This window comes from Cygnus atratus, chromosome 6 (assembly GCF_013377495.2).
Source record: "Cygnus atratus isolate AKBS03 ecotype Queensland, Australia chromosome 6, CAtr_DNAZoo_HiC_assembly, whole genome shotgun sequence".
Classification (NCBI taxonomy): Eukaryota; Metazoa; Chordata; class Aves; order Anseriformes; family Anatidae; genus Cygnus; species Cygnus atratus.
The window spans coordinates 33,418,738-33,445,496 of NC_066367.1; the positions used below are offsets into that span (position 1 = coordinate 33,418,738).

At 36.2% G+C, this 26,759-nt stretch overlaps 1 protein-coding gene across 2 annotated transcripts in view; it reads right to left on the reverse strand.

The window, feature by feature from the left end:
* Positions 1–454: 454 nt before the first annotated feature.
* Positions 455–26,759, reverse strand: part of ZRANB3 (zinc finger RANBP2-type containing 3) — a 50,009-nt gene continuing 23,704 nt past the window's right edge. The window contains exons 3-21 of one of the 2 annotated variants that reach the window (XM_035556155.2): positions 26,719–26,737; positions 25,508–25,686; positions 22,954–23,185; positions 21,222–21,307; positions 18,478–18,649; positions 17,896–18,024; positions 16,465–16,584; positions 15,648–15,767; positions 14,956–15,135; positions 13,348–13,500; positions 12,333–12,801; positions 11,167–11,361; positions 10,397–10,488; positions 8,808–8,909; positions 6,468–6,610; positions 4,882–5,025; positions 3,602–3,995; positions 2,376–2,507; positions 455–1,338 (exon numbers count right to left, since the gene is read on the reverse strand). In XM_035556155.2, the coding sequence (XP_035412048.1) occupies positions 1,240–1,338; positions 2,376–2,507; positions 3,602–3,995; positions 4,882–5,025; positions 6,468–6,610; positions 8,808–8,909; positions 10,397–10,488; positions 11,167–11,361; positions 12,333–12,801; positions 13,348–13,500; positions 14,956–15,135; positions 15,648–15,767; positions 16,465–16,584; positions 17,896–18,024; positions 18,478–18,649; positions 21,222–21,307; positions 22,954–23,185; positions 25,508–25,686; positions 26,719–26,737 (3,160 nt within the window). In that variant the 3' untranslated portion in view covers positions 455–1,239. Of the gene's footprint in view, positions 1,339–2,375; positions 2,508–3,601; positions 3,996–4,881; positions 5,026–6,467; positions 6,611–8,807; positions 8,910–10,396; positions 10,489–11,166; positions 11,362–12,332; positions 12,802–13,347; positions 13,501–14,955; positions 15,136–15,647; positions 15,768–16,464; positions 16,585–17,895; positions 18,025–18,477; positions 18,650–21,221; positions 21,308–22,953; positions 23,186–24,366; positions 24,418–25,507; positions 25,687–26,718; positions 26,738–26,759 lie in introns of those variants that run through there. The other variant, XM_035556157.2, reaches the window with a different exon arrangement.

The window sequence follows — 26,759 nt, forward strand, 5'->3', positions numbered from 1 at the left end:
CACTTTAAATGTCATCCTTGCGGAATTTGATGTAGGAACAAAATGGCTTGTGACTATATCAAGTACAGAAAGAGAAATTCTGTTTCACAGAATAGGGTCCCACCTGTTACCCTTAAACCTGCCCTGCAGGGGTAGCTGCCAGGGCTTAGAATGGTTCCCTCAGGTAAATTTGGGTTGGGGTTGTGGCTGCTGGAAAAGTCCAGTAATTTCACTGTGTAGAAGACGAAATAGTCCCAGCAGTATCCATCTTGATCTTTAACTGAGAAAAAAAACGTGTAAAACATAAAGAACTTTCTGGTAAGGGTAACTACTGAAAGCTTGTCAGTGCATTCTAACTAGCTCTACCTGGAAGTGTATAGTCAAGTAATGCTTTCAGAAAAATGATCGGTGTATGGATATGCGTTACTGTTGCCCTGACAGCATACAAGGGGCGCAGGGGAGAGGCACAAAAACATAAAAAAAAACATTGATTTATTTGAAGGAACTGTAGAGAAAGTGACCTAAACAGTGCAAAATAACCATTATATCTACACTCTTGTTAAAGCAGCATTTCCCAGAAATTACCCTGGCTAAGATAGGAACAATAGATACTACCTTTATCATGAGTAAGTTTTAAATACTAGCTGTTTTAATGTCTCTTGAAATCTATTTTTATTTAAGTGCCCAAATCTTTTAAGTCAGGTCCAGTGCTACCACTATGTCTGTCATAGCTGATTACAACATTTGCAAGGCTGCTATTAACTTACTGTATAGGTATGAGACAGTTTTAAAAGAAACAGATGGCTTGCACTCTCACAACCGAGATCTGAGGCTATATTTTTTCCAGTAATTTTGATTACGTGAACAAAGAAAAGAACTTAAACTAAGATAGAGCTGTAGTCCATAAAGCTCCATAAAAGTTGAACTCCAAGACTAACACAAGTTCCAACAGCACTTTCTCCAATTCCTGTAGGTGTAAACACACTCGTGAAAATAATACAGCAACAACATTGCATTACGGTTGGACACAGCAATTCAGCTTGAAACAGAGGGGGGGGGTCACAAAAATATAACCATGATTGAGTATCTTGGATGCGCTCATCTCTGAAAATCAATGTTACAATATTTTGGGTCTTTGTTACATATTTTCTTCTCTCTACCACCACCCTGATAGACATCTTTTTTTAAATATGTGCACAAGGAAAACTATGTAATGGTACTAAGTCCTGACTTATAATGTAACTGAATATATTTACTATTTTACATCTTCACAAAAAACTTTGTGATATCACAGCCATACTTTGTAGCTAAGGAACGTCTCTTCATCTGACTTCTTTCCTTAGCCTGTCTTGCAGTTCTCTGTGAAAGAGAAAGGTAGGTCTGGTCAGAAAATACTGTTATTGTTACTTGGCACCTAGCAGGAAAGCATTACTGCATAGTTAGACTTCAATCTAAACTGCAGCAGACAACATAATAAAATGCAAGTATTTATTAAGGTGAGTAACCTGTTGTATCATAACACTAATGCTACTGACCTGCATTCTCTCTGGCGCCTTCCTACAGGCTGAGGAGCCGTGCCATGCCTCAGACAAGACAACATAAAGCTTCCATTACTGAGTACAAACTAAATGAGTAATAATGAAGTATTTCTGATTAAAGTTTTTTTTTTTGTTTGTTTGTTTCTTACTAGTAGCTTTTCTTCTCATTTATAACAACTTGGGCATTGTCTCTTCCTCATGAGACACACAAAGCAATAACTGATTTTTACTGTAAATATAATACCATGATCTCAATTACCTATAAGACAGTTTTAGTTTCTCCTGCCAGAGCAAACCTGTAATTTGCTACAAGTTATGTTCCAAGTACTTACCAGGATAGGTCAAATGAGGAGAGAAGCTATCAATAGGCAGCTGTCCTCAGACGATGCATTTCTTATTTGGTTGTGCAGCTTTTCAGCCCAGCAACAGCCCAACACCTCCCACGGACAGGGAGGGGATATTGAGGATAGTCAGGAAGAGCCATGACCGTATGGGAACGGAGGGGCTGGGGGCACGGGGGGGGGGGTTCAGCTGGTGACAAGAGGGCTCAGCAGGGCCCTAGTGAAAGTCTACTGCCTGGAGAGGCAGTACTATGAAATCTACTCCCTGGAGATTACCAGGGCAGTGCTACTGGGGCGCTCCTATAGGACACAGGGAGGTTTCACCCCGAGGGGGCTCTGGCTCTAAGCCCTGCTCTGAGCCAGTCAGGTTCTGCTGCCAGTTACTCCCTTACCCGTGGGGGGTCTGTTAGCCCAGAGTAGCTGTGGGCTGGTGAATACCGGCACACAGGCATAATGCCCCGATGCACGTTACATTTCCGCACAGTAGGACAATGATTTCTGACTGTACCGTACTGACCTCTCTGTGGCAGATCGTGCACAGAGTTTGAAGGTTTTCCAGGGAGCACTGTCCTCCTCCACTATAGACAGGCTTGATGTGATCCACCTGCCAGAAGTGACCTTCTGTGGGATTTGTTATAATTTCATTCAACTGCAATAAACAGTAAGAACAAGAAAATAATTCAGGAAAGTAACTATTCATAGTCTTTATCAAGAGAATGAAAGTGTTATAAATTTTCTGTTTTTCCCAGCAGACAGGCAAAGAGCTGTAATTTTAATTGGCCTAGTTTTACCCAGCCTGCAGCACACTGAAGCACATGACAGCAGATCAAGGAAAAAACAGAAGGTTCAGTTTTCTTGACTGGTACGGTAAATTATCTTCAATGTCATTTTATCAGTATCAACTGCTGATATTAAAAAGGTTGTAAGAAACCCGCTCTCCACAAGACTTCTCATGTTTTAGATTTTCATTAACTTGTATTTTCAAAAGCCACAAAGCAACATTAAGCTGATCGCATGCATATGGCCAGTAATGGTAAATGGTTTTTGTTCTTTTGCAAGTTTATATGGGTGTAAGCAGAATTTATTTTAAAAATCTAGAACCAGTAACTTCTGAAGCAGAATTTCAGCTTCACAGCAGAAAAAAATGGTAATCAGAAACCAAAATACTGCCTTGTGTAGGAATGTTCTCTCTCCCTGCTCCATTGCCTCCCATCAATAAAGAAGCAATCACAGCCAGGGAAGAACAGCAGTAGTTTTTAATGCATTTTGAGGCAATATTGAGGGGAACTGTGCCAACTGGCTTTTGTTAAGCTCCTACTAAACATTCTGGAGAGTAGGAGTAACCTCATACTACTGATTACATCCATTCCTTAATTCTGTCCACAACCATACAGTTTGTTAACAAAATGCATCTCAAGTAAAATCAGCTGCAATATTGATATCCCTAGGGAATCAGAATTCCTGTAATTAGGAATTACATCCCTAATTGATGATGCCTGTCCCTTTTAGATGTGTTTATGTCTTCAAAGGCACTGAGGTTTTGAGTGTTTGGTTTTGCTTGTGTTTAGTCTATGTGTATGGGTTTTTTTGGCTTTTTTTTTTTTCAGATTTTTCTTACTCCATTGTTGGTGCTGGGTAACCTTGTACCTCAAGCCTGTAAGAATAACCTTTTAGATTTCTCTGCACTATCTACTCCAGCACTACACAGATTAACTCTGAGTGTTCAAAAAGCAATATTAATACCTGCCCAAGTGGAAGGTGAGACATCCAAGAGCTCTCCAGGAGTTTCTTACGCTCAGTCTTTGGCGCATCTCTGATGTTCAGATAAAGCTCATGGGCATTCTGATGACAGAACTGGCAAACACCGTGTTCAATTTCAAACACCTTAGCCCTGAGGTAGCTCTGACTGGAACGAATCAAGAAGTCCTCCTGGCAAGCAAGAGAGCAGAACCGCATGTCCCAGGCACGGGCCTGGCAGCTTTGGTCAAGCTGAGTCGTGGGCTGCTGACAGCTGAGACAAAGCGGGTTCCCTTCACTGTCCAAGGCTTGCAAATAGCCTTTGGGTAGGGGAGAGCCTTCAGCTTCAGCCTCATCTGGATGAAGAGCTGAAAAACCTTTTCCGTTCTCTAAAAGCAATCTGTTTACAGAGAACAAAGTACAGTTATTAGTAAAGCAGGTATTCAACAACACAATTATCTAAGTCATTTTGTCGTAAAATCAGAATGGTTTGGGTTAGAAGGAACCTTAAAGCCAATCTAGTTCCAACCCTCTGAGTGAAGAATTTCCTCCTAACATCTAATCTAAACCTCTTTTAGTTTAAAACCATTTCCCCTTGTCCAATCATTACCTGCCCCAGTAAAAAGTCGCTCTGGATATGCATTGCGTATTTCCATTAGATATCTTTTAAGCTCAAAAATACAAATTTCAATTGGAAAATCATCTTACTCAGGTTGGTAGCTGCCCATCATACTAGCTAAAATAATGCTGTGTTTATAAAGAAAAAGTGGTTTCTTTCAGGCACGTATACACGCAGATGTATATGCCCCCTTTTTGGCAGAAGTCAAAGGAAAACATCCTGGTTTCTCTCTGCCACTTTCACAGCTACCTATCAATTTCCTAAATAAAGTTTACCTTGAGGCAAGAACTGTCTGAGAACAGAGGGCATTTTCTGTCCAAAATTTTCATATTTTCTGCCTTATTCTAAATTATGAAGCAGAATAAAAGAAAATTTGCTACCTAATTTCAGGTTGACTGCACAAGCTAACCTGAGCTAAAGCTCTTATTTCCTTAACCAAACAGTGTAACTAGTTTCTTGTTTCATTTTGTCACTGAGTTAATTAGTAGCTATACCAGCAGACAACAGATATACATATAAGCTAAATTGTTAATGCCTCATTACCAATTTCAGCAAATTTCCTACTTAAATGCTATAGCTCAGCAAGGTAAACACTCATAACAACTTTGCTACTTTAAAAAGAAAGTCTATGAAGAAAAGCTTAATCATTTTACTGCAGTAAACTTACTTTGTGGAGTGGCCTGACTGTTCAGTAGAAGCACCTTCATTCTTCAGACAAACCTTATTTTCTTTAGAGATGAGGCGAACACTGCCCCCGCTGCTGCTAGCTTTGCTAAGTGAGGCTGCTGCCACATCCTCCTTGGTCACATACCTAAAATAATTCAAAATTCTGTCAATACACTACAACGAGAACAATCTCTCTCAAAGAACATTCACACTCGGCTGCAGCATGATTGGTGCTGCATATTGTCTTAAAACATACCTTATATCCTGGACTAGAACAGTTTGGGAAAACATACTTCTCCATACGACTTCCATATTACCTAAAGATAGCTTCTCCTAAAACCAGGTTCAACTCCATTCAGCAAACATAAGTTATTTGGCATAAAACAATTAAAAGGTGAAAGCAATCTGATATTGGTTGACAGCGAAATCTGAAAGCTATTTTGTTTCAGTTTGGAGAACTGTTAACTGATATTCTAGGTGATACAGGAGGCTTTAAAAGCTCTGGAGGATTCTTGCTCAGTTATTTATCTTAGAAATCAGTTTATTTTCATGTGAAAATATACAAAACACCACTGCTCTTAAGTAAAACTATCTTAAAATCCCTTCACTCTGATCATTCTTCACAGAATGACTGTTCGGACAACTTCTCATAAATACACCTCTCTGTGTTGTACAAATGCCAAACCCTACATACCACCTCAGGACACCAGCGTAGGTTAGAGTAGATTTTCTAACACAGTTCACAGTTAGATCTTATATTTTATGGAAGGAAACAATCAGACATCAGGTTAAGAAATATTACTGGAATTAAAAAAAACTCTGTTCTCTTACTTGAATGCTTACCTCCATCAAAAACATACATATAAAATATAAATTCTCACCCTGGAGAATTTAACAGTAGGGACTGAGAGGCATAAACAGGCAGAGGCACCTTGGTGAGTAAGGTAAGGTAAACCTGTACAAATGAGAAGTTTTGTGAAGAGCGATAACAGCAGGTAAGCTGCAAATGTGTACTGGGGAAGACAATGCATCAGAAAAAGGACAGAAAGTGGAAAAAGGTAAATTCAGATTTTAACAAGGATTAAACGCTATCATTTTTCAATACCAGCCAGTGAGGAAAACAGTAATTTTGAGAAATGTCACCCACAGGGAACAGAATTACTTGAAGAAAAACTGAGTACGAGAAAGGTTTGGGCTAGGCTGTGAATTATAATTAAAGGACTGTAGCATTGATGGCAACTAATGATTTATTACTGCTTCAAAGTGGGAAATGCAACAAGACTTTTTTTACCTTGCTTTTGAGTCCCTAAAGGTCACGATTTTTCCTCAACAACTTCTGGCAAGCTCCAGATGTTTAAAGACGCAAAGCAGAAAGCCAGAACAGCTGCTGAATGTGACACACTGAGGGACAGGGAAGCAGACGCTTCCCTTCCAACAGATTTACTGACGCGCTCAGTGGCCTACTCCTGTCACTATGAGACAGTCATTGAACAGTGGGTTTACAGTCCCAGCATCTCTCCTCTGAAAGTTAGATTAAACACACTGAGCTTCATGCAGCAATAAATAAGCTGGAAAAAAAATACGTACCTTTTTGTGCTGCCGGCCACTGACTGCTTTTTAGACAACTCCTCTGCAACATGAATAGGACTACAAAATATCTGACCACTTTTTCTGACAATTTTCTGTTTCATTGCTGTGAGGCGACTCCATTCTTTCACAAACCTTAGTATCTGGTGGAGAATGCTATTGTCAGCAGCATGACAGGCATCAAATGGAAATACTTAATTACAGAGAAAGGGTGCCAGGAATTAATATATTCAAAACTTGATGGAAAAAAGCTGGTACAATCAGAGATGGTCCCTTCAAGTCGGCTTTCATACAAGCTGCAGCCCCCTGTTCTCGCCCGCTGAAGAGCTGAGACAGCTTCGGCATTGTCTACTATGGCTTTGCTCCGATAGGTATGGTGCTTCAGAGGTAGAAAATAAGGTCAGAAATTGACTTTATTAATCTGAGCTACAGTGACAGGAGAATGGTTTCATGATAAAGCCTGAAATAACCCTGCTTGTGTAAGCAAAACTGCTGATGGGAAAAACAGATGGGCAGAAGTTTTCTTCTTACAGCAGCCCCGTTCCTTTTGCACTAGGCTGCTCAGAAAAGGAAAGTTTGCTCCAGTTACTTGAACTGCATTTATCGTTTGGTTTACACACCACCTTTCTTCTTTCCTCTAACCTTCTGATACATGCTTAACACCAGGTTAACGGTTGGTGTACAACTGTTTAAGCTGTGGAATTTCAACAGAATCATAGAGGTACTTGCTCTGAGGTTACTGTATTCTTTTACAGTAATAGTGTCAGAAAAACTCACATATATAATAAAAATTATTAGATTAAATTTGCTATTAGTGGTATGAGATCACCAAATTATCTCAGAATTAGGCATCTGTTTCTACTGTAATTCCACTGTTCTCTTCTCTGTGGCATTACAGTGCAGCACACAATGATCTATGAAGGTAGAGATATGCTTTAGCATCAAAATATTCAAAGCACAATAATTCTGAGCAATTTAACTTCTTTCACAGCAATCTCCAACTGATACAACTGTAGGATCCTACAGAAAAACTGATGAACTGCTTAACACTATATTTCAGAAAGGAAATGGAGAATATAGCATAGTATTGATCACCTTTCCTTATTTTGCATTTAGGATTTGAAAGTATAATAAAATAAAGCTGCTCTGAGGGACTTAATCATTTCTGGTAGTGAACCTAATGGATTTTTACAGGCCAGGAAACCACATAAAATTTTGAAGCTGTAAACTGATAAAAATGGGATGATTAATGGATTAACCGTGAGGAGGCAAGTAGAAAAAATGTTCCTACATAGGAATTTAGAATTTACAACATGGCTGCTTTCTTTAGGATGTGTGTAGGGGAAAAATGGTTTCATCCCGCCACCACCTCTCCAACAGGAAATAAGTGGGAGTAACAATATGACCCCCAGTGACAACAATATGAGCCAGCAGTGACAGGAACCAGTTATGTTTTTTCCATTCCACTACTTGCTGACTCACAACAATCTATAGTAGGCAGTATCACAGTGTTTCTGAACGTGGACTGTGGTAAGAATAAATACATTGTGCAGTACAGACTTAATTGTGATTTCAGCTTCATCCAGCCACATTCTTCAAGACCATGACACATTGATAATTTTCTTTTTCTCTTTAAAGTATTTTTTTTCATGGCAAATGTAAAAGCGTACTGATCAGTCTTACTTCGAAGTCAGAGCGGCAAGAAAGAAGTCAATGAAACTGCAGGACATAACAGAAACATGGGAGCAGTTACTAACGCGGATATTTTAATCTACAAGGTAACACTGCGCATCCAATTTAAATTCTGGATTTCATTACTTTTAGTTCTTGGTTTAACAGCGTTCATGTCCTCAAACACCATTATGAATGTGACCATTATTGCTGAAATTACTGAAGATGCATATCGCAGTGGAGTTATGCCCTACACGGTGTTGAACATTGTTAGAAGACCAAAGGATGAAGTGAGAGAAGAGGCCTGCTCAGAACTGCAGCTCTGATACAATCTAGCACATTCGTATTCATCACGCACCATACATAATTCATAACCTTTAAAATGCTATTTTGTTGACTTACGAATGTAAGTTACTAATTCTGTAAACGAGAAACTAAATGATGCCTGGTTGATTCCATCTACAGAAATGTTAACAGGAGGTATGATAATCTGCCAGAGGAACAGACTGCATAATTAATATTCACATCAACATTTATAACATCTGCTTGCATTGATGAAACTGTGCCTAGATCCCAAGGCCTGGAAGTGATCTGCATTTATTTAAAAAAAAAAGTCCAAGCACTCCATATTAAACATTATATTACTGTGCCAGTAGAATTTCTACTTACCAATGAACGATTTTGTTTATGCTGGAAGGTCTCTGGCAAATCCTCCCAGTTATCCAGCTGTATGTCCAACGGAATGAAATTATGATTCAGTGGTTCACCATCCTACACAAGCAAACAATTTTGTTTACAGATGAAATGTAGTACAATCTAGAAAAAATGATCTGTTTCAACTGGATTATCCTCCTCTTCCAACTAAATTTAGACCCTCAAGGTAAGACTTTTCCAGGAACAAATGATAAGCCACACATGCATGATAACACTGCAGATGCAAGAAACATTACTCACATTAATATATCCAAAAGTAAACAGGATGAAAATTTTACATTCGAAACCAATTCTTTACAAATAGTTCAGAGACAAAAAATCTGCCTTAAAGTAATAAACTGAAATTATAATTCTCTTGACTGAATTTTCAAGTGAAATTAATAATTATGGAATGAAGAATGTCATCCTTCATTCAGATTTTATTTTTTTTATTTTTTTTTTATTTTTTTTTTTTTTACATATGAACAAGTTCTACTCTATCTAGTTTTTCAGGAACAAGTTGTCCCCAGAGCACTCACATGACCCAGGAACTTACTGATGATTCACAAAAATTTGAAAAAAGGAATTAAAGCAGATTTCCCCAGCGTATTATGGTTCAGTAGAAAGATTTTGTGCAATATATAGCATAACAAAGTTCTGACTCAAGCCAAGACAAAACAGTTGACCAATACCATCCAAAACGCGTTTTTGTCTTAGAGTAAAACGTGCAAAGCTAGGAAGCAGAATGCACTTTATGCATATCGAACAAATTTTCAGATACAAGACAACGTTTTTTTTTGACTGTTTTTTCCAGCTCTACCAGCTCGTCTAATAAAAGTGTACTGCCTCAAAGACTTGCCCTCAGCTATTCGTGATGCTTTACACTTGTACCTAAATACACTGACACATTCAGTAGCAGTGAAGAAAACTTCTAAGTGAAGGCTTCCAGCCCTTAAAAGAAGTGATCAGCAAGTCCTGTCTTCTCTGTGAAAGATGACCTGGAAAATTACCACCTGCTAGTTTCTGTCCTACTATGACCACTGGATTAATGATAGTGTGTTTTATTCAAGAAATTACTTATACACAGCACCAATGCCTACTTGTGAAAATGTGGTGGCAATATTTTATTTACTTATTTAGTCTGGTGGGATTCACTGATTACTATGAGTCTACAAATATTTTGGAATAGCACACTAGCTGCAAAAAGGAGAATAATTTACCATTCCAGTGATTCAAGGTTGTGGTAAGATACTATAATAAAAACAGGAATCTTAAACATCACTTGCATTTCTAACAGGTAATCTGAGCATACATCTAGTGTATTAGCATCTTATGAAGATAAGCGAGGAGAAGTGTTAGAAGTTATATACCTAGAGAATTATTACTTAGTTCCACAGAGAAAAAGAACTAGAATAACAAACTACTTAATTTTTGTACATTTCAGTTAATACAAAAATACTGTTTTTTATATAAAGCATAACAAATGAAATTATACATAAATATTTCGTAGGACGTTGTACTTTGGAATTTAAAAATGATAAAAAGCATGCTCGTTTCAGGTTTACCTTTGTATAGAGGTGAATTCTATCAGTGTTCCTGCTTGCACAGAACATAAGCCCATCATATACTAGAAACGTGTCTGATTGATCTAAATCTTCTATAAAGAGAAACAATTTTGAAATTAAGAAGTTTTCTTCATTTTCTCCACTCAGACATTAAAAACAATATTATACCTGTCTTTTAAGGAGTTATGAAATTTCCCAATTTGGTACGCATGCAAACATTTTCATATGAACACTGTCAATCTTTTTTATCTTTTCTTCCCCACCCCCTCCCAATTTTCAGAAATTGTGACACAAACTTCACAAGAATATATACCACACTAGGATTCTATATCTAATTCCAGAACAACATAACAAGATACACACAACTCAAGCTACAAGCTATTAAGATACCTCTGTATTTTCTGTTCTCCTGAACAACCCATCATCTCTTATCTGTGGCTGTCCTGAACGCAAGTAAACACCATCATAAGTTTCAATAAATCTCTGTGTTGTAACTTAAGGTTCACACTCGCTAGTTTGACATAGTTCCTATGTCAACCAAAGCCCCTGTATTTCCTCTGGCGTTGTTTGAAAGGGTAGGTTTAGACATCAGAATTCAGTAAAACATCCCAGACTGAAATGAAAAGTCATGTGCTAGTCTATGTACTTCTTTCTTTCAAATACACATTTGAAAGGTTTTCATTTAAAAGTTCTGTTTCTTGCCAGAGGCGGTTAAGACAGTTTCATAGACAGGATATGATCATCTTTCTTTCACAGCAGTCCCACTTTACCTTCTCCACACTTCTTTTCACCTTTTTTACTTTCAATTTTAACAGCTTCTTGTTCACTTATTTCAACAGATTGCTGGGTCACTGTTTCCCCCAAATCTTCTCCTTTATCTTCAGCATCCCATGCTGCACTCTGTTCATTTCTTTCAGAGTCTTCTGACATGTTTTCTTCAGTCTGGCTAGCGGGATTTCTCTCAGCTATAGATGAAGAAAAGTGATCACTTATACTACCCATATAAACAGACAGAGCTACTCAATACATATATGGACACAAAACTATGCAACTGAAATGCAAAGAAATTGCATTTTATTCTCTAATATCATCATGGTGCAACCACTTATATAAAAAAAGCTAACTTTGATATTAGGAGAATAAACACATGGACCACGGTATTCCACTTAAGCAATTTCATGCACCCAGTTTTATGTCAACATACATGCAATAATGTGGTTAAATAAATATCTATTATATACACTTATTGTACACCTTAAACACATGAAGTAGTTTTCCAGGCATTGACCTATACTTAAGAAATTCAGAAGTTGTCCTTACTTAATCAACCAGAGAGACTTAAAGAAAAGAAAAAAAGAAAAAGAAACTTACTCTTTTCTTTGCAATTTAAATTGCAAATATGGGGATAGATTTATAAATATGTTTTAATAAGTTCCCAGATAGCATAAATAAATTTAATAAAAGATATTTATTCTGATCTGTTGGAGTGAGAAACGCTATATTTTCAAGGCAATGACTCCCATGATAACTATACAATACCCAAGTTAATAAAAACATCTATGCTACATCATTTAGTTTTGACAAGCAGCGAAAAACCATACCATTTAATTGGATTCAGAATAACCATAAACCTTTGCAGAGAAAAGATACATTTGCTGCAAAGAAAACGAAATGTATATTCTTGCTCACTCTATCTGTATCTTGTTAACTTTCAGCTGAAGTCTATTTGTTTCAAATTAGAATAACACAAAAAATCCTCAGGAAAAGCAAAATTAAGAAAGATCACTTAACAGGTATCTATCTATTCACATAGAGATATTCTTCGCAGTTTGCCTGTAACTGTGTATATTCATATATTTAAAAATACTTTATTTTCTGAAACTAATCACAACTGGAATGAAGAATGCATACTTTCTCTACAGCATGGGTCACTTACCATTACTGTTCTGAGGGCAACTGCACATTTCACAGTAAGGAAGCAATTCGTTATTGCTGTAAGTGCAAGCACTACAGTGCCAGACTTTATTTAAAGCTGTGCTTTTGGTTGAAGTGTTTGAGCCACAAGGAAGGACTTCAGCATTTTTTTCTGTAAACAAAGTGGACTTTTTTCCAGTTAAAGATTTTTTCTTTTTCTTACTGGAGCTGACTGGAGTAGATCCACTTATGCTTCTTGCTCTTTTAGCTTCACGTTCAGACGTACTTTCATGACAAATTGTATCCGCGTCGCTTAGTCTTGTAGAATCCAGGTTTTCACTGCTCTTCTCTGCATCCTCTTCTTTTGTGACTTCAAAAGATTCTGAATCAATATTTAATGATTCACTACCTGAAAATATTTTGCGTTTCTTCTCAGAGGAGGACTTGGGGGAAAAGAAGGAACGTATGTCATGCTGTCTTTCCTTTTCAAACTAGGAAAGAAGAAAGAAATATGTAAACCCATCTTGTATTTACAGCATCAGAATTGGCCAAAATTATTGTTTTTTTTGAAGTTATTACATTGTTCTTCTGTTTTGTAAAAATCATTTTCAATATTCTTAACAAAATTCTGAAAACAATGACAATTGATATGCTGCGTGCCTTTTTCTGATTATGCCTATTACAAAGAAAGACTTCTAAACATTGTTTTCAAAATAACCGTACAGAATTTAATTGGCTAGTAATTACGCTGTGATTTAAACAGAAATGACATGCTCTTATCAGACTGAGGGTGAGTCAACCACCTAAATGATAACATAAGGACCTATGCAAAACCTGTAGGTGACATTTATGCCCAACAAATGATTTTCTCCCACTTCACTAACTTTTTGAAATGAAACTCACGTTATATTTTTCCCACTCGTTTAGTGTTTCTCCACTAGTAAAATCTGCAGTGCACACAAAGCTTAGGTAAGCAATGGCTATAATACTTTCTTTTAAATGACAGAATACTGAAAAACCTAAGTTTTGAGTCTTACATGCGTAAACAGAACTTCATTTTGGGTATCTTCTAGAATTTCATTTGGGGTCCAAGTTTCAGCAAAACTCAAAAAGTCCCATTTCTCCTTATCACCTTCTTCAGCCTGCATTCTCTCTTTCTTGCCATTCAAGGTGCTGCCTGTAACTTTGGCCTGCAGAAAGAAGACTTGCATAAAAGTTCTGAGGAATTCACATGTTGGAACAAATTTAGTTATCTAAATGCACTCATTACAAATGTTAAACCAAGTTCACAAGAGAAAAGTGAGAAAATCTGTAGTAACTCAAAATAACTTTGGTTAAAACTATTCTTCTTCCAGTCGTCCTAGTCAAAAGTCATTTCTTCTGCAAGAATAAGTAGCATATCTAACGTGACACATAAAATGTCAGTACTTACTGAAGTTAGAAAATATACATTGTGTGCATCTCTTTCCCCTACTGTCTTTACACGTGTTGCTTAGTACATGGAGCCAAAGGCAGTATTAATTGAAAGCAGCACTTTAGTGATTGAACTCTTGTACAGTAAATAGTTGGTGAATTACTGAGACCCATCTGTGCCATGTTTAAGGAGAAGACTCTTAATGTACTGGAGTGACTTTCGGATTTTTCAGAGGTACCTACAGGAATTAGAATAGTTTCATTCCCCAACTGAATCTCAAATACAGTTTGCAGTTCCTGGATTCTGTCAGCTGTGACTACTTTCCAGCAGCAGAGGAACATGTTGACAAAAAATGGTTATCAGTTTCTCAATATAATAACAATATGGACAGAAGCAATTGCACCACTCCAACAAAGGGGTAGCCAAATGCAAGAATGAATTGCCACAAATTGGAATAGAGCACTTCACTGGCATTTGCATCAGAAGAAACTGCATAACCACAATCTCATTAAGTTCTGACAATTAGAGTTTAAAAGGCTATTCTCTTTCTAGCTTTACACCTCTGGAACTGTCAGAAGACAAGAGCTGACACACTAACACACCTCAGCTATCAAAGCAAGACACGTAATAAATGGCATCAAAGGTTGTAAAAAGGTCACAAAAGCAAAACAGCTAAATGACTTTTAGTCCTGTGAAGATCTTCCAAATAATGAAAGAATGTAGAATGGGGAACTAACCTTCCTAAAACAACTGGGTAATACCTGACAACAAGAAGGTAAGACTACTTGAACCTCGGGTGAGATTAAGAAATGTTATTTGGGAATGCTCCTGTCTCTCAGAAATGAAGTTAGAAAGGTATAACATTCACTCAATAATAATAATAAAAAATCTCTAGCTGTTATGACTGCACAGAAAACCTTAAAATTATAAATTAAGCAACCAGAGCAATAAAAAGCTAGAAGGAAGACAAAACAATAAGTGTGAACTATCCCATTCACCTTAGCAAAGAGTTACCTTATTTATCTTTCAACCTTAAATGGAGAGCAAAAGACAGGAAACACTAATTCAGAACAGACAGTCATTTTGATAATTAGCAATTCTTGGTCTGTTGATTTGTCTTATACTAGAACAGTGCTCTAGAGAAACAAAAATGTTGTTATTTGCTACTCTCACTTAAGTGGTATTTTAAACACAGTGAGTTCCTGGTTATTTGGTTCTGTTCCACACATACCTTGCGATTCAGCATTGCCCACATAAGAGGATCCAATGTTCCTTTTGCAATAAGGAAGTGAATATTCACAGAACTGCACTGCCCAATTCGGTGTGCTCTGTCTTCTGCCTGCTTAATATGGCCTGGATCCCAATATAATTCAGCAAACACAACGTGAGTAGCAGCAGTGAAAGTTAAACCCTAATCAAAATAAGCAAGTAGATAAATTTTAGAAAAAAAATCTCCACACACAGCTACATGCTGCACAGAACATTTTTATATGTTAATAAGGGGGACCATGGGGACAGGAGATGGGCCCTCTACATTGATTTCTTCCTTGACCCTCACGTAGATACTAATAAGATTCAATAAACATTCCAATATTGTACAAAGACTGCATACTGCTTTTCATTATGGAAATAAATGTTACTTATTAATCTGATACTTTAAGAGAGAAAATGGAGTGTGTTTTTTTGTTTTGTTTTTACTAATTATTCAAGCACAAGATGCTGCTGCTTATCTTGATTTTACTCATGTAATTTTAATGGAGGCTTAAAACAGTTAACACGATTAGTGAAAAAAATGAATACGTGTCTCCAAAAGATATACTGTACGAACTGCCTTCAAGTAAATAACTTCAGTCATCAAGTGACATCAGTATTTATTCTTGAAGTTTCTTATTTCACATACTTCCTTTTTTTTTTTAATCCTACCTGACCAGCTGCCTGAATACTCAAAATAGCAACTCGTGTATCAGGATCCTTCTGAAACTGATTAACAAGATGTATTCTTTCCGCAGAAGGAACACTTCCATCTATCCGTATGTAGCGAACCTGTGACATATTATAATAGAGACAAAAATGAAATCATTCCTTTTCATTTTTTGATCCAATCACCCTCTGTCTCCCGATACAAATATGAAAACATCTGTTCTATTTCAGTCATGGGGACAGGGGTACCTCTGTAGCTTTTTGCCTTTTGATCTACAATTAAGCCTGTTTATCTAGAAAAGTGACGACTCAGCACTCCCTATTTACAGAGGACAGAGTGACCAGACTCTTGAAGTGGAATGCTCCCCAGAACCTGCAACTTGCCTGATGTGATTGATTAAAATTCTAAGCACTTGCAAAATACTAGCTTAATATTAAATAGCACAGTCATGCATTGTTCCCTAGCGATGGTTGAGAGTCTATGACCAATAACATGAAGGTGGTTTGTAGACATTTTTATTGCTTTGAATTAAACAGAGAAAAAACAAAGTAGACAGAAGCATATTGGTAAAAAAAAACTTGGGAAACAACTGCCTACAACATTAATTCAATAATGAAGTATCATACCAGACAAGAGTGTTTACATTATCCTCGTGTATAAAACAGCTCTTGAAAACCCCACAGTCCTTTTAATCCAGTGGCACTGACCTGTATACACTTAAACTCCTTAAATTCCAGGTAGTTTTACTCAGTTCAAACACAGTTGTTCTGTATTTGTGAAGTCTGAAATTAAATGAGTGTGCATTTAATAAATCATTACCTTATTTTCTATAACTGCCTCTGTACAGGCTTGAAGCATGCTTAAGTGGTGAGCAAAAACTAGAAACTTCAACTTGTCATTTTCAAGCATCATTTTAATATAGTCCTTTACTGCTCCTGCCTGGAGTAAAAGAGTATGTTTTCATTAGTTAAACATATAAAACATTCAAGAAGACAGTTTTTACTTTAACGCCTTTCAATTTCTTTTGAAATGAAAAGGTAAATGTCCATGTTTTTTGTTATCCATTTAAGACTTTATGGAACAGTAATTATTAAATTATTCAAATTGTATTAAGAAGTACCACAAATTTATGTCTTAATAGTGAAACCTATTTCCTTTCTTTAGAGAAAAAACCCTCATCCTCAAAAGATCACACAGTTAGATGGCATTTCTTTCAGATTAAGATGCAAATAAAAATGCTTTTAGTTATGACACCATTATCTGGTGTTTCAAACCATACTAAAATAAACCTCCTAATTTCTGTCCAAACATAAACAGATAAGACATTGCTTAATGAGAACATCTGTATCTGCACCCATAAAGCCACGTATCAGAACAGAAAAAATAGTTTTGATACTTTCATGACACTGCAATCACGAAATGTTAGCATTTGCCTGTTTAAACATTCATAGAATTCTTTTGTGTCAAATATCATTTTCAATATCTTTTATAACAACTATTAAAATAATGTCAGTTACTAATAAGATTTATCAATGGTAACTAGTAAGATCTAATAGGTAATAGTAACTAATAAGATTTATCAAGATCAATATCAATGGTTAATGCAATACCCACAGTAGCAGTCCTCTGACTTTTTTCTTTTTCCTCTTTCAACTTTCTGTCTAAAAATGGGTTGACAGTGATAGCAGAGAGAATAAAAACAGTAGGGAAGAAATAGCAACACAACCACAGTAATATCTTTAAGATAAGTAGAAAATTTAAGAAAAAATTTCAGGTAGTCAGTCTCTGTTCTTACTGATACAGCAGCCTGCAGAACTTTTATTTCTCTTTAAATATCCTTTTCTAAAAATAGATTAGCATAAAGAAACCTGATAACATGTTAAAAAGTAAGCATGTAAAACTTCTGGTTATTAACTTGTTTTTTCTCACATCTTCAGTATAGGAGGAAAATACAGAACAGGGGACTCCATCTGTTAAAACAGAGACTAGCTAGAGCGGATTATTCTTTTTGTTTATCCATGGAGAGAACCAGTACTGGCAGAGCACAGTCTGCATAAGGGCTCCATCAGCATCATCCTGTACCACATGCCAACTGGATCAGCTGCAGCAGCTGCCAACACACAGATACATCGCTGAAGTACCCGCCTTCAGCACATTCCTAGTCTAGGAGAAGCCAACACAACTGATTTTACTAAGTTAAACCACACTGAAAAATTTAAATGTATTTTAAAAAAATACTTCCATGCTTACCTTGGCAATGGCTGTTTCTTTATACATGCGTGTGATTAGACTCATGACTTCAACAAAGTGGCTTTCATTGGCATCTGAATTCAGGTTTCTCATTAATTTCTCCCACTCTGCAAAAGTCGCATTCAAATTCTAAGTGGCAGAAGAGATCAGTGGTTAGATAGATGTACAAATAATTTATAGACAGTTTAGACAGTACAAAGCATTCTCTACCACAATATTGATTTGCATGAAACATTTAGGAACTGAGTACTTATGAGAACTATCAAATTTGGCTAAAAGTAATTGCAGGATTCAAAATCTAATGGAAAGGAAGACAGAAAGGAAGAAGACTGTATTAAAATTAGGGCATATTTTATAATTATTTGATGACAAAAAGTGGCATATTCATGTTCTTCACATATTTTAAAAAGAATAATACAGATGCTATGCTATATATGTAGTTACAAAGAATATGTGAATATAATACACATGCATATAAATATATATATTTGAATATATGCATATATATATATACACACATATATATAAAATTTATAGACATTACTAACAAATGTGGTTTCCAGCATTAAGTGGAAAATATACCTTAGCTGTGGCTTGTGGGAGGTCAAATGGAATACGTTGCCTAACTTTGGGAGGCAACTGAGTTAGAACATCATTCTTGAGTCTTCTGATCATAATTTCTCTTAAAAGCTGATGCAATTCTTCTAAATTTGAAGCTCCTCTACAGTCCCATTGAGCTCTTTTACCAAAAAATCTGGAAAAAAAAAATAAAAATCAACATTAAGGGTGAAAACTGGCTCTTTCAAATCCAAAAGAAACTTTCAGTATATAATTAATTTTAAAACACACTGTTAGATATGAAGGCACGGAGGATAGCAACACTCAGTGTTCCTGGTTACACTGGAGAGATGATTGTTTTCTCACTAATTCTTTCCAACACTGAAGCCAGAGCTTTTTCAATTTGCCAGCAGATATTGCTACCTGCAGGCCTGACTACCTATCAGATGTACACAGTCCTGTATCTCATCCCAGCTACACTTCCCTTTGTACGAGAAGCAGAAGTTCCAGATATCATTTTAAAACTCTTCTTTCAAGGGACTAATGAAAAGAATATACCACAGTAAGAATGCTCTTTATTATGTTATAGAGGGGAACAAATGATAGAGAAACTGTCAAAAATGCTGCAAATATCACCGTTAATATTTCTTTGTTTTCTCCTGAGAATTCCCTGCTAGTTACAGTCAGCTTCCTGTTTTAAACGCAACACTATTTAATGAACAAGGATAAATAGAGGAAGTAGGTTTAAGTTTAGAAAGCTAAATGTTGAAACAGAGAATGAAATTACTAAATTATTGTTCCTTTTTCTTTCTTTTGTTGTTTTCAAGGACATGTTGCAGCAGAAAGAACAGCTTTTCAGTGTCAATATTGTCAACATATAAAAAAACAACTAGTACGACAGATTTTGCTGGCTTTAGAGAAAAGCCCAGGTGGCATTTTCCAAGACAGAAGAGCACATTGCAAGCACGTAATTCCACTGGTAAAAATTATTTTAAAAAATTAAAGAATTTTAAGCCTTACTGAGCTTAACAACAGTAATTCATTGGCTGCCTATGATCAGTTTTGAAAGGAGCTGAGGGACTCATTTCTGCACTGGAAAAGTAATGACATAGCTCACTTAAAATGCTGCACAGAGGGATGACAGCTACATCTTTTGCTCACCTGCCTTCTGTAATCTATTTATATGACTGTCCTTAGAAAGGGTTCCTCTCTCCAACTTGAGCGTTGCAGATATAAGAAACGTTAGCTGAAAACTCACAGAAATACTTTGGACCTCATCCTTAGAAACAGGTGTCTATGAACACCTAAGTCAAAAAAACATTTTCACAGGAAGTTCTGCATAAAACAATCTTATCAAGTTTATTACCACAGGACGTTTTGTTTCAGTCATTAAGACAAAGTTTTTTATTGAGAGTTTGCCAAACCCTGAACTTGATTTTTATTACATTTATGGCATTCCAAAAATAAGATAATCATCTATGATTGAGTAGTTAACCATGCTGTACCCACGCACACTTGTGGTGTGAAAATTACACATGCATTCAGTCAAAACACCATGGAAAAAATAGCTTTTCTCCGTCTGAAAATTAGGCAGCACTCTTCCTTGTTATTAGAAGTTTAATGCTGATAAAACACATATGATGGAGGGGAAAAAAATACCAAGCTATACGAAAATGAAACTGTGTAATTATTACTGTAAAAAATAAATCTAAATGCTAGCCAATTTCACTGACAAAATCTACTGTTTTGAATATATGCAAAATTGTAGATATTTTTGTAAAGGTTCTTCTCTTCTCAAAACTTCTTTCATTCCAGGTTGCAAAACAGATTCAGATGGGTAAAGCTAAGCATTTCATATCAGAACTTCTTCTGTCCCCTCTATTTTAGAATATAGCTAGAGAAACTGATCATTAAACTAAAGCTGAGGGAAGCAAGCAGTGGGGAACGGGTACTCATGAAGTTAATGAGTTTAAGCACATGAAACATAAAAGCACATGAAAGATGCAAGGGATAAAAATGGGTTAAAATTTCATTAGGAATGCATTTGAAAGAAGTGTAAAGAGCACTGCTACCTAGCAAATAGGAGGCAAGGTAGTGGACAAGAACCTACAATGCCCATATTCAAACCCTCAAACTGAACTACAAACACACTACCAGGCCTTGGGGAATTTTATACCTTTATCTCCTTTTACCATATACGGTCTTCTTTTCCCCAAGTGTTAAGGGATAGCAAAAAGTTTGGATCCCATAATAAAAAGAGATGTAAATTATTACATTATATGCATAAAGGACTGACAATCAAAAACTCAAGTTTCAGCTTTAACTGAAACACTAGCTCTAAAGGTAAAACCTATATATTTCATACTAACAATGGTAAATTTGGAAATCATTTTACTTAACAGAATGTTGGCACTTACATTTTCTCTCAAACTTTAATAGCTTCCAATTTCTTCCTTAAGTAAAGTCTTCTGTCAATTTAATCCTCTCCCCAGATCTTTCTAAACACTGACAACAAAACCTGTGTGGAAGCCAAGCTATCTTCTATGTTTGTACAAAATATATATTTATACTTTTCCTCTGCAAGGTCCCTAATTCTCTTTGATGGAGGAGATGTTATCTGACCCTAGGTCTCCAAACATAATGGTATGATACAGCAATAGAGATACTATTTATTGATTCTCTCATTTCACATGAGAAGATTCACATGAGAAGAAAATCAAAGGCACTCAAAGACACGTAAGAAAATAAAAGGACAAGTACAATAATACCTGAGACGAGCATTGCAGTATTTCTTGGCATATTCATTCCAAGTTCCGAATCTTTTTGGAAAAAGTGCCTCAATCTGCATGAAAAGCTGTATAAAAAAAGTGACAGTGACAAATTGCCTGCGAATGTAAGACTATTCAGAAATAATTCTCACTTATTACATGATTATTGTGTTAAGCTTACATTTAGCAGTTGCACAGAAAATAACTAGCTCAGCACATAAGCAAAGGACATTCCTTAAGGCTATGCGCATGTCTTCAGGCGGGACTGCTGTATGAAGCCCTCAAAGAGCAGAGTACCCTGAACACCACAGCGGTGTTGGAGACTTGGAAAAGACAAACTGAACAAGAAAACAAGGACAAGAAAATATTTTTCCTAATAACAAAACATTTGTGATTTGCCAGGTACATAAACTTCTGCAAAGCATCAGTGCAGGCATTCAATGCGCTGAAGTGGTAAGCAGTGTCCTGTTCCTTAAAAGAACGAGTGGGATTTTCATGTATTAAGTTATACTTTTTAAAAAGGGCGGTGTCATTACAGACCAGAAATTCCGTACCTTTTTTCACAGCTGAGTAACGGGACGGGAACAGTTTCGACAACCTTAACCAGAAAGGATCCTAACTTACAAGCTGTTTTACTGTTAAAACTTTCTGGATTCAACGATGATAACTAGATCCAAGACCCATTGTTAAGGGAGAGCAGAGAGGACATCAAGACAGCAGTAGTCTGGAAGGCTCTCTGTAACTGTCCTTCCCTGTTATCCTCTTAAATCTACTGTATATTTTGGACTAGATGATCTCCAGAGGTCCCTTCCAACCAAACTGGACCAGGGGAGGTTCAGGTTGGAAATGAGGAGACATTTCTTCTCAGAAAGAGCAGTCAGGCATTGGGATGGGAGGCCAGGGAGGCAGCGGAGTCACCGTCCCTGGGGGTGTTCAAGGAAAGGTTGGACTTGGTGCTTAGGGACATGGTTTAGCGGGTGACATTGGTGGTAGGGGGATGGTTGGACCAGATGATCTTGGAGGTCTTTTCCAACCTTAATGATTCTGTGATTCTATGAAATGCACAAATATTTATTTTAAGCCCTCTAAGTTGCCTTGATGCAAAATTAGATCCTATACTCCATTTATTTCTACATTTGATTAAAAAAAAAAAGTTTCTTGGGGTCAGTATAAAATCCAAGAGATTTTTGTTTCTACTCTGCTTCTCCCCAGTTCCATAAGTTGATCTTCCATCAAGGAAAATTCATAATTCTGGATAGCAACTAGCACTAGATAGATTTTTTCCACTTTTGCTATAGCAAAATTTTGCTATAAGTGAATGTTAGCAATAACAAAAAGACCAGAGAGAAACAAATTACTGCCTATATCAGATGACGATACAGAAGACTTAACGCAAATATGTGTCTACCAAGGATTCTCTTGCCCAGTAGAAACAAATAGTTCTCTCCTCAAGCCCTCTATTTTCTATTTCACCCAACAGTCTGGTCTGCTATGAGAAAGATTAATTTCTTATAAGAAACAGACCGAAGTCACCTGTGCATAAGCCTAAAATGAGTTTGTAAAACATCAATACAATCAAAGAACAATTTTTTACTTTCTCATTTGTGCTTCCTAATGTAGCCAGTGAATTGCTTTATTTTCTAACACATATAATTGTACACATTCAAGAAAATTACAAAATTGTACACTCATTAGTGATACTATCCCTAAAAAAACACAGCATGCCAAATACCTCTTCAGGTCTTCCTAGAGCAGGAGTTCCAGTAAGAAGAATAGCTCTAACAGCTTTCTGCACAATTGGCAACAAGATCTTGCTGCGGGTGGCATTTCTGGATTTCATATAGTGTGATTCATCAATCACAACTACCTTGAAGTTCTGCTTGTATAAAGTGTCTACTAAAGTCTGGGCATCAGAAGTTAACAGGCCATACCCCAGAATCGTCACTTTGCTGGTTGATATTCTCCTAGAAGAGAAAATCCAGAAGTTGTCTTAGTAAATTTTTATTGTAGGAAAATTAATATAGCAAAGGAATTATTAAAACTAAATTAACTAGACTAATTAAACTAAAGCTGAATTTTTTTTAAGAAGGTATGTATGATACCTTTTAGATTGGTTAATTAGTAAGCTGTCAGGTTGGCTAATAATACATGCTTTTCATTTTAAAAAAAATCTAGCATCTGACACTTCTAAATATTCTGACACATTTCATACCTATTTTCAGAAGACATTGTTGTGTGAAACGAGCAGCTAAATAATACCATGCCCTTCTCTCACTTGCCCTCATCAAAGAGACAGGTGTAGAAAATACAATGAAAAAAAACTTTGTGGGTTAAGATAAGGACTTTTTTTTTAAAAAAAACGAGTATTTGAAAATAATTTCTTACTATACATGTAAGAATATACCCAGGCCCAAGGCATGAATTGTTTTTAAAATCACTAGAGAGCACTGTGGCCCTTCAGAAGCCTTTGAGCAACACATGAACACTTAAAGTTGTTAGACAAACAAGTTACCAGAACTCGAGTCTTAGCTGGTCTGTCCATCTGTCAGATGCTACTGCTCTGCTGGCATGATTTTTATTTGTTCCCCAGTAGCAATGGATCAAAAACCAATCCACTAAGTGGAATTTTCTTACAGTACTTATGAGGAAGAAAGTACGTGCATGTGCATATTCATGCTTCTGGACATGGAGGGAGAGGCAACGGTCAGAGTACTGGCACTGTGGCCAACACATTGCACCCTCTGGCTGCTACTGCGTAGATAAATGCAGCAACCAGAAAAACAAGGATTTCACCTCCTCTGTGGAACACGGAGGAAAAGAAATCAGAAATAAAATTGTTTATTATTAGTTGAAGCAGTTTATTCAAGAAATATCTCCTTTCAAATGTAGTTAGAAATGTTGACACCCTGAACTGATTCCTGAGTATATTTTAACCTATTCACATTAAGAAGTTAAACAACATTCAAGCAGTAAATTTCATTGTTGAAGTTTTGAAGAAAAGCAAAGTATTGAACTGAGAGAAATCAAAGGCTGAACACAGAGAAGCACAATTTCCCAAAGTACTAAACCAAGTGTAGCTGCTCTGCTTTTGCATTTTCTTGCAAATTAAAAAGAAATTAATTAGCTCAAGAGCTATCTCACTTACAGTTATGAAGCTTCTTGGGGGTTAAACAGAAAGCCTTATTTTTCCTCTTTTCTTGTTGCAAACAAAAATAAGTAATAATGGTTAAGGTCTACTCCTTTGAAAAAAACTCAAAAGATAGAAACGAACAGAATTCTGTTTGCCACTTACTTACTTTTTGCCACCATTTACCCTTATTTACCCTTATTCCACATTTCTCCTTTCTGCATTCAGAGCTATAAGCATGGAGTTTGTGTGCTTTTTAGCTGAAGAACTAAAAAAAATAGGCTTATTAGATCTTTATTTCCTATGTTCCTATGAGAAAGTTATATTTTGACTATCAGCAGCAACTATCCATTGATCAAGCTTTTAAACGTATTTCCAGTTGGATTTATGCTGTTACCACAAAGAAGGATTCCAAGCTACTGTCTCATCAGCATGTCTTGGCAGTCAAGTCACTTTCTGGTACTCCTCTGAAAACACGGAGATCAATCTTCTATATCCAGAAGTTTTAGAACAGTATCTAGACATTCCCATGAAATCAACTACGTCATTTACAGTAAAAGAGATTAAAAAAATACCCTTGTAACTCAGTATTTCGTCACAATAGGAGAGTTATTCTAATAGCACTCTAGACTTGTAGTCACACGCTGATGAATTTATGCTATTAAGTCTAAAGATAGAAAACTCCGGTCACAAGGACCTTTGCAGTTACTTAGAGATACTTATTTTAACTTCTAAATTTTGTCAGTGCACTAAATAGAATATTAATGGTAATTACTTCCTTATTTTATAATGCATACCAGAAGTTTGCAAAAAATGTGCTCAAACTTTTACAGAGACTAACAAATCCCACCTAATTCAACAGAGTTGACATAGAACTGAATATGTTCAATGACAGACACACTCAACTAACCAAATTTTAAGCAGGCAACCCTTGCTACTGTACAATCAGACCTCTCCATTTCAAAGGAGATGAGAAACAACCATGATTCCAACTCTCAACTGAAAGATATAGCACCTAATCGAAATATCTTTTATTTTGCTGGAACCCTTACCTTCCATTATGGCCATAATATATACTGTACCTTTTTCACATATATACTGCAATCAGGTCACAGAACAAAACAAGCCTTTCCATAGAAGATTAATGAACTTTACTCACCCAGTATCGGTTTTGTTCTGAATGATGATAATATCATCTGGAGAGAGTTCTGGAATCCACTTCTCCATCTCATCAACCCAAGGGTATCTCAGAGATGAAGGCACTACGATTAAGAGAGGCCATTCCGTTTTGTAGTAGTAGGAAATGGCAATTGCTTGAATTGTTTTACCTAGACCCATCTGGGAAAAGGAAAAAAAAAAAAAAAAGTCTGCGCTCAGAAAACACACTCAAGTCTCAAGAGCCTCTCTATTTTGCAAAAAATGAACCAGATACAGAAAACAAAACCAAAGAGTTAGTTTCATAGTATATATTTAATTGTCAATTTGTTACTACAGATAATCTTTCATGAAAAAGATACTTCTCTTTAACAGGATTGATACATATTGCATATTTGGCTAGCTCATTAAAGCTAAAAAAGCATTTCCATTAATTTCAGGTTTTTTTACTCATTGCTTTAGTAGGATAGACTATAAGGGTAATCAAACTCTTCAACTTGTTAAGCTGCCAAAAGCATTTTAAAAAGACTACTCAAAGGAAAGATAATTCTTTCTTGAGGTTGATTTTTCTTCTATCTCCTTTTTACTAAATAATATCCCAAATTAGAACTGGGAAGCTACATCAATCCTCAATCATTACCTCTTTTTCAATAAGGTTTTATATTGACAATACGTCAATTAATATAAAATATAATAATGATTATACCCTATTACAAAAATGCTTTTTTCTGTAGTAAGAAATTCTGAACTCAAATTTCCCTAATATGGAATAAATTCATATATTTGAAAATGTATACAGTCATGAATTTCATTAATAGTACTTGGTCCTTGTTGTTAGGAAAATTCTTCTTTGGAAGGCACATCTCTCTTTGGTACACAAATGTCTCCTAATCCATTAAAAAGACTATCTGTACAATTATAAAGTGCTAAAAATCAAAATAAACTGCACTAAGATTTTAAGGACCTAACAGCATATGAGATTTAGCCTAAATAGAATAAAAGTACCTGTCAAAGCTTTCTCAAAGCTTGTCTTAATCTCGTGTCAGATTTTTTTTTAAATTAGGTATTTTCAGAATATCTACTGAATATCATATGAATTAGGCTTCCTTCACTGCCAATTGTTCTGCCCACATCCCTCAAACAAGAAAAATCACACCTGAATGAAGTATATTAAAACAAGAAAAATGGTGTTAAAGGAACAGGGACATCACTTACCTCATCAGCAATCATACACCTAAGCATGGAATGAGAAGAGA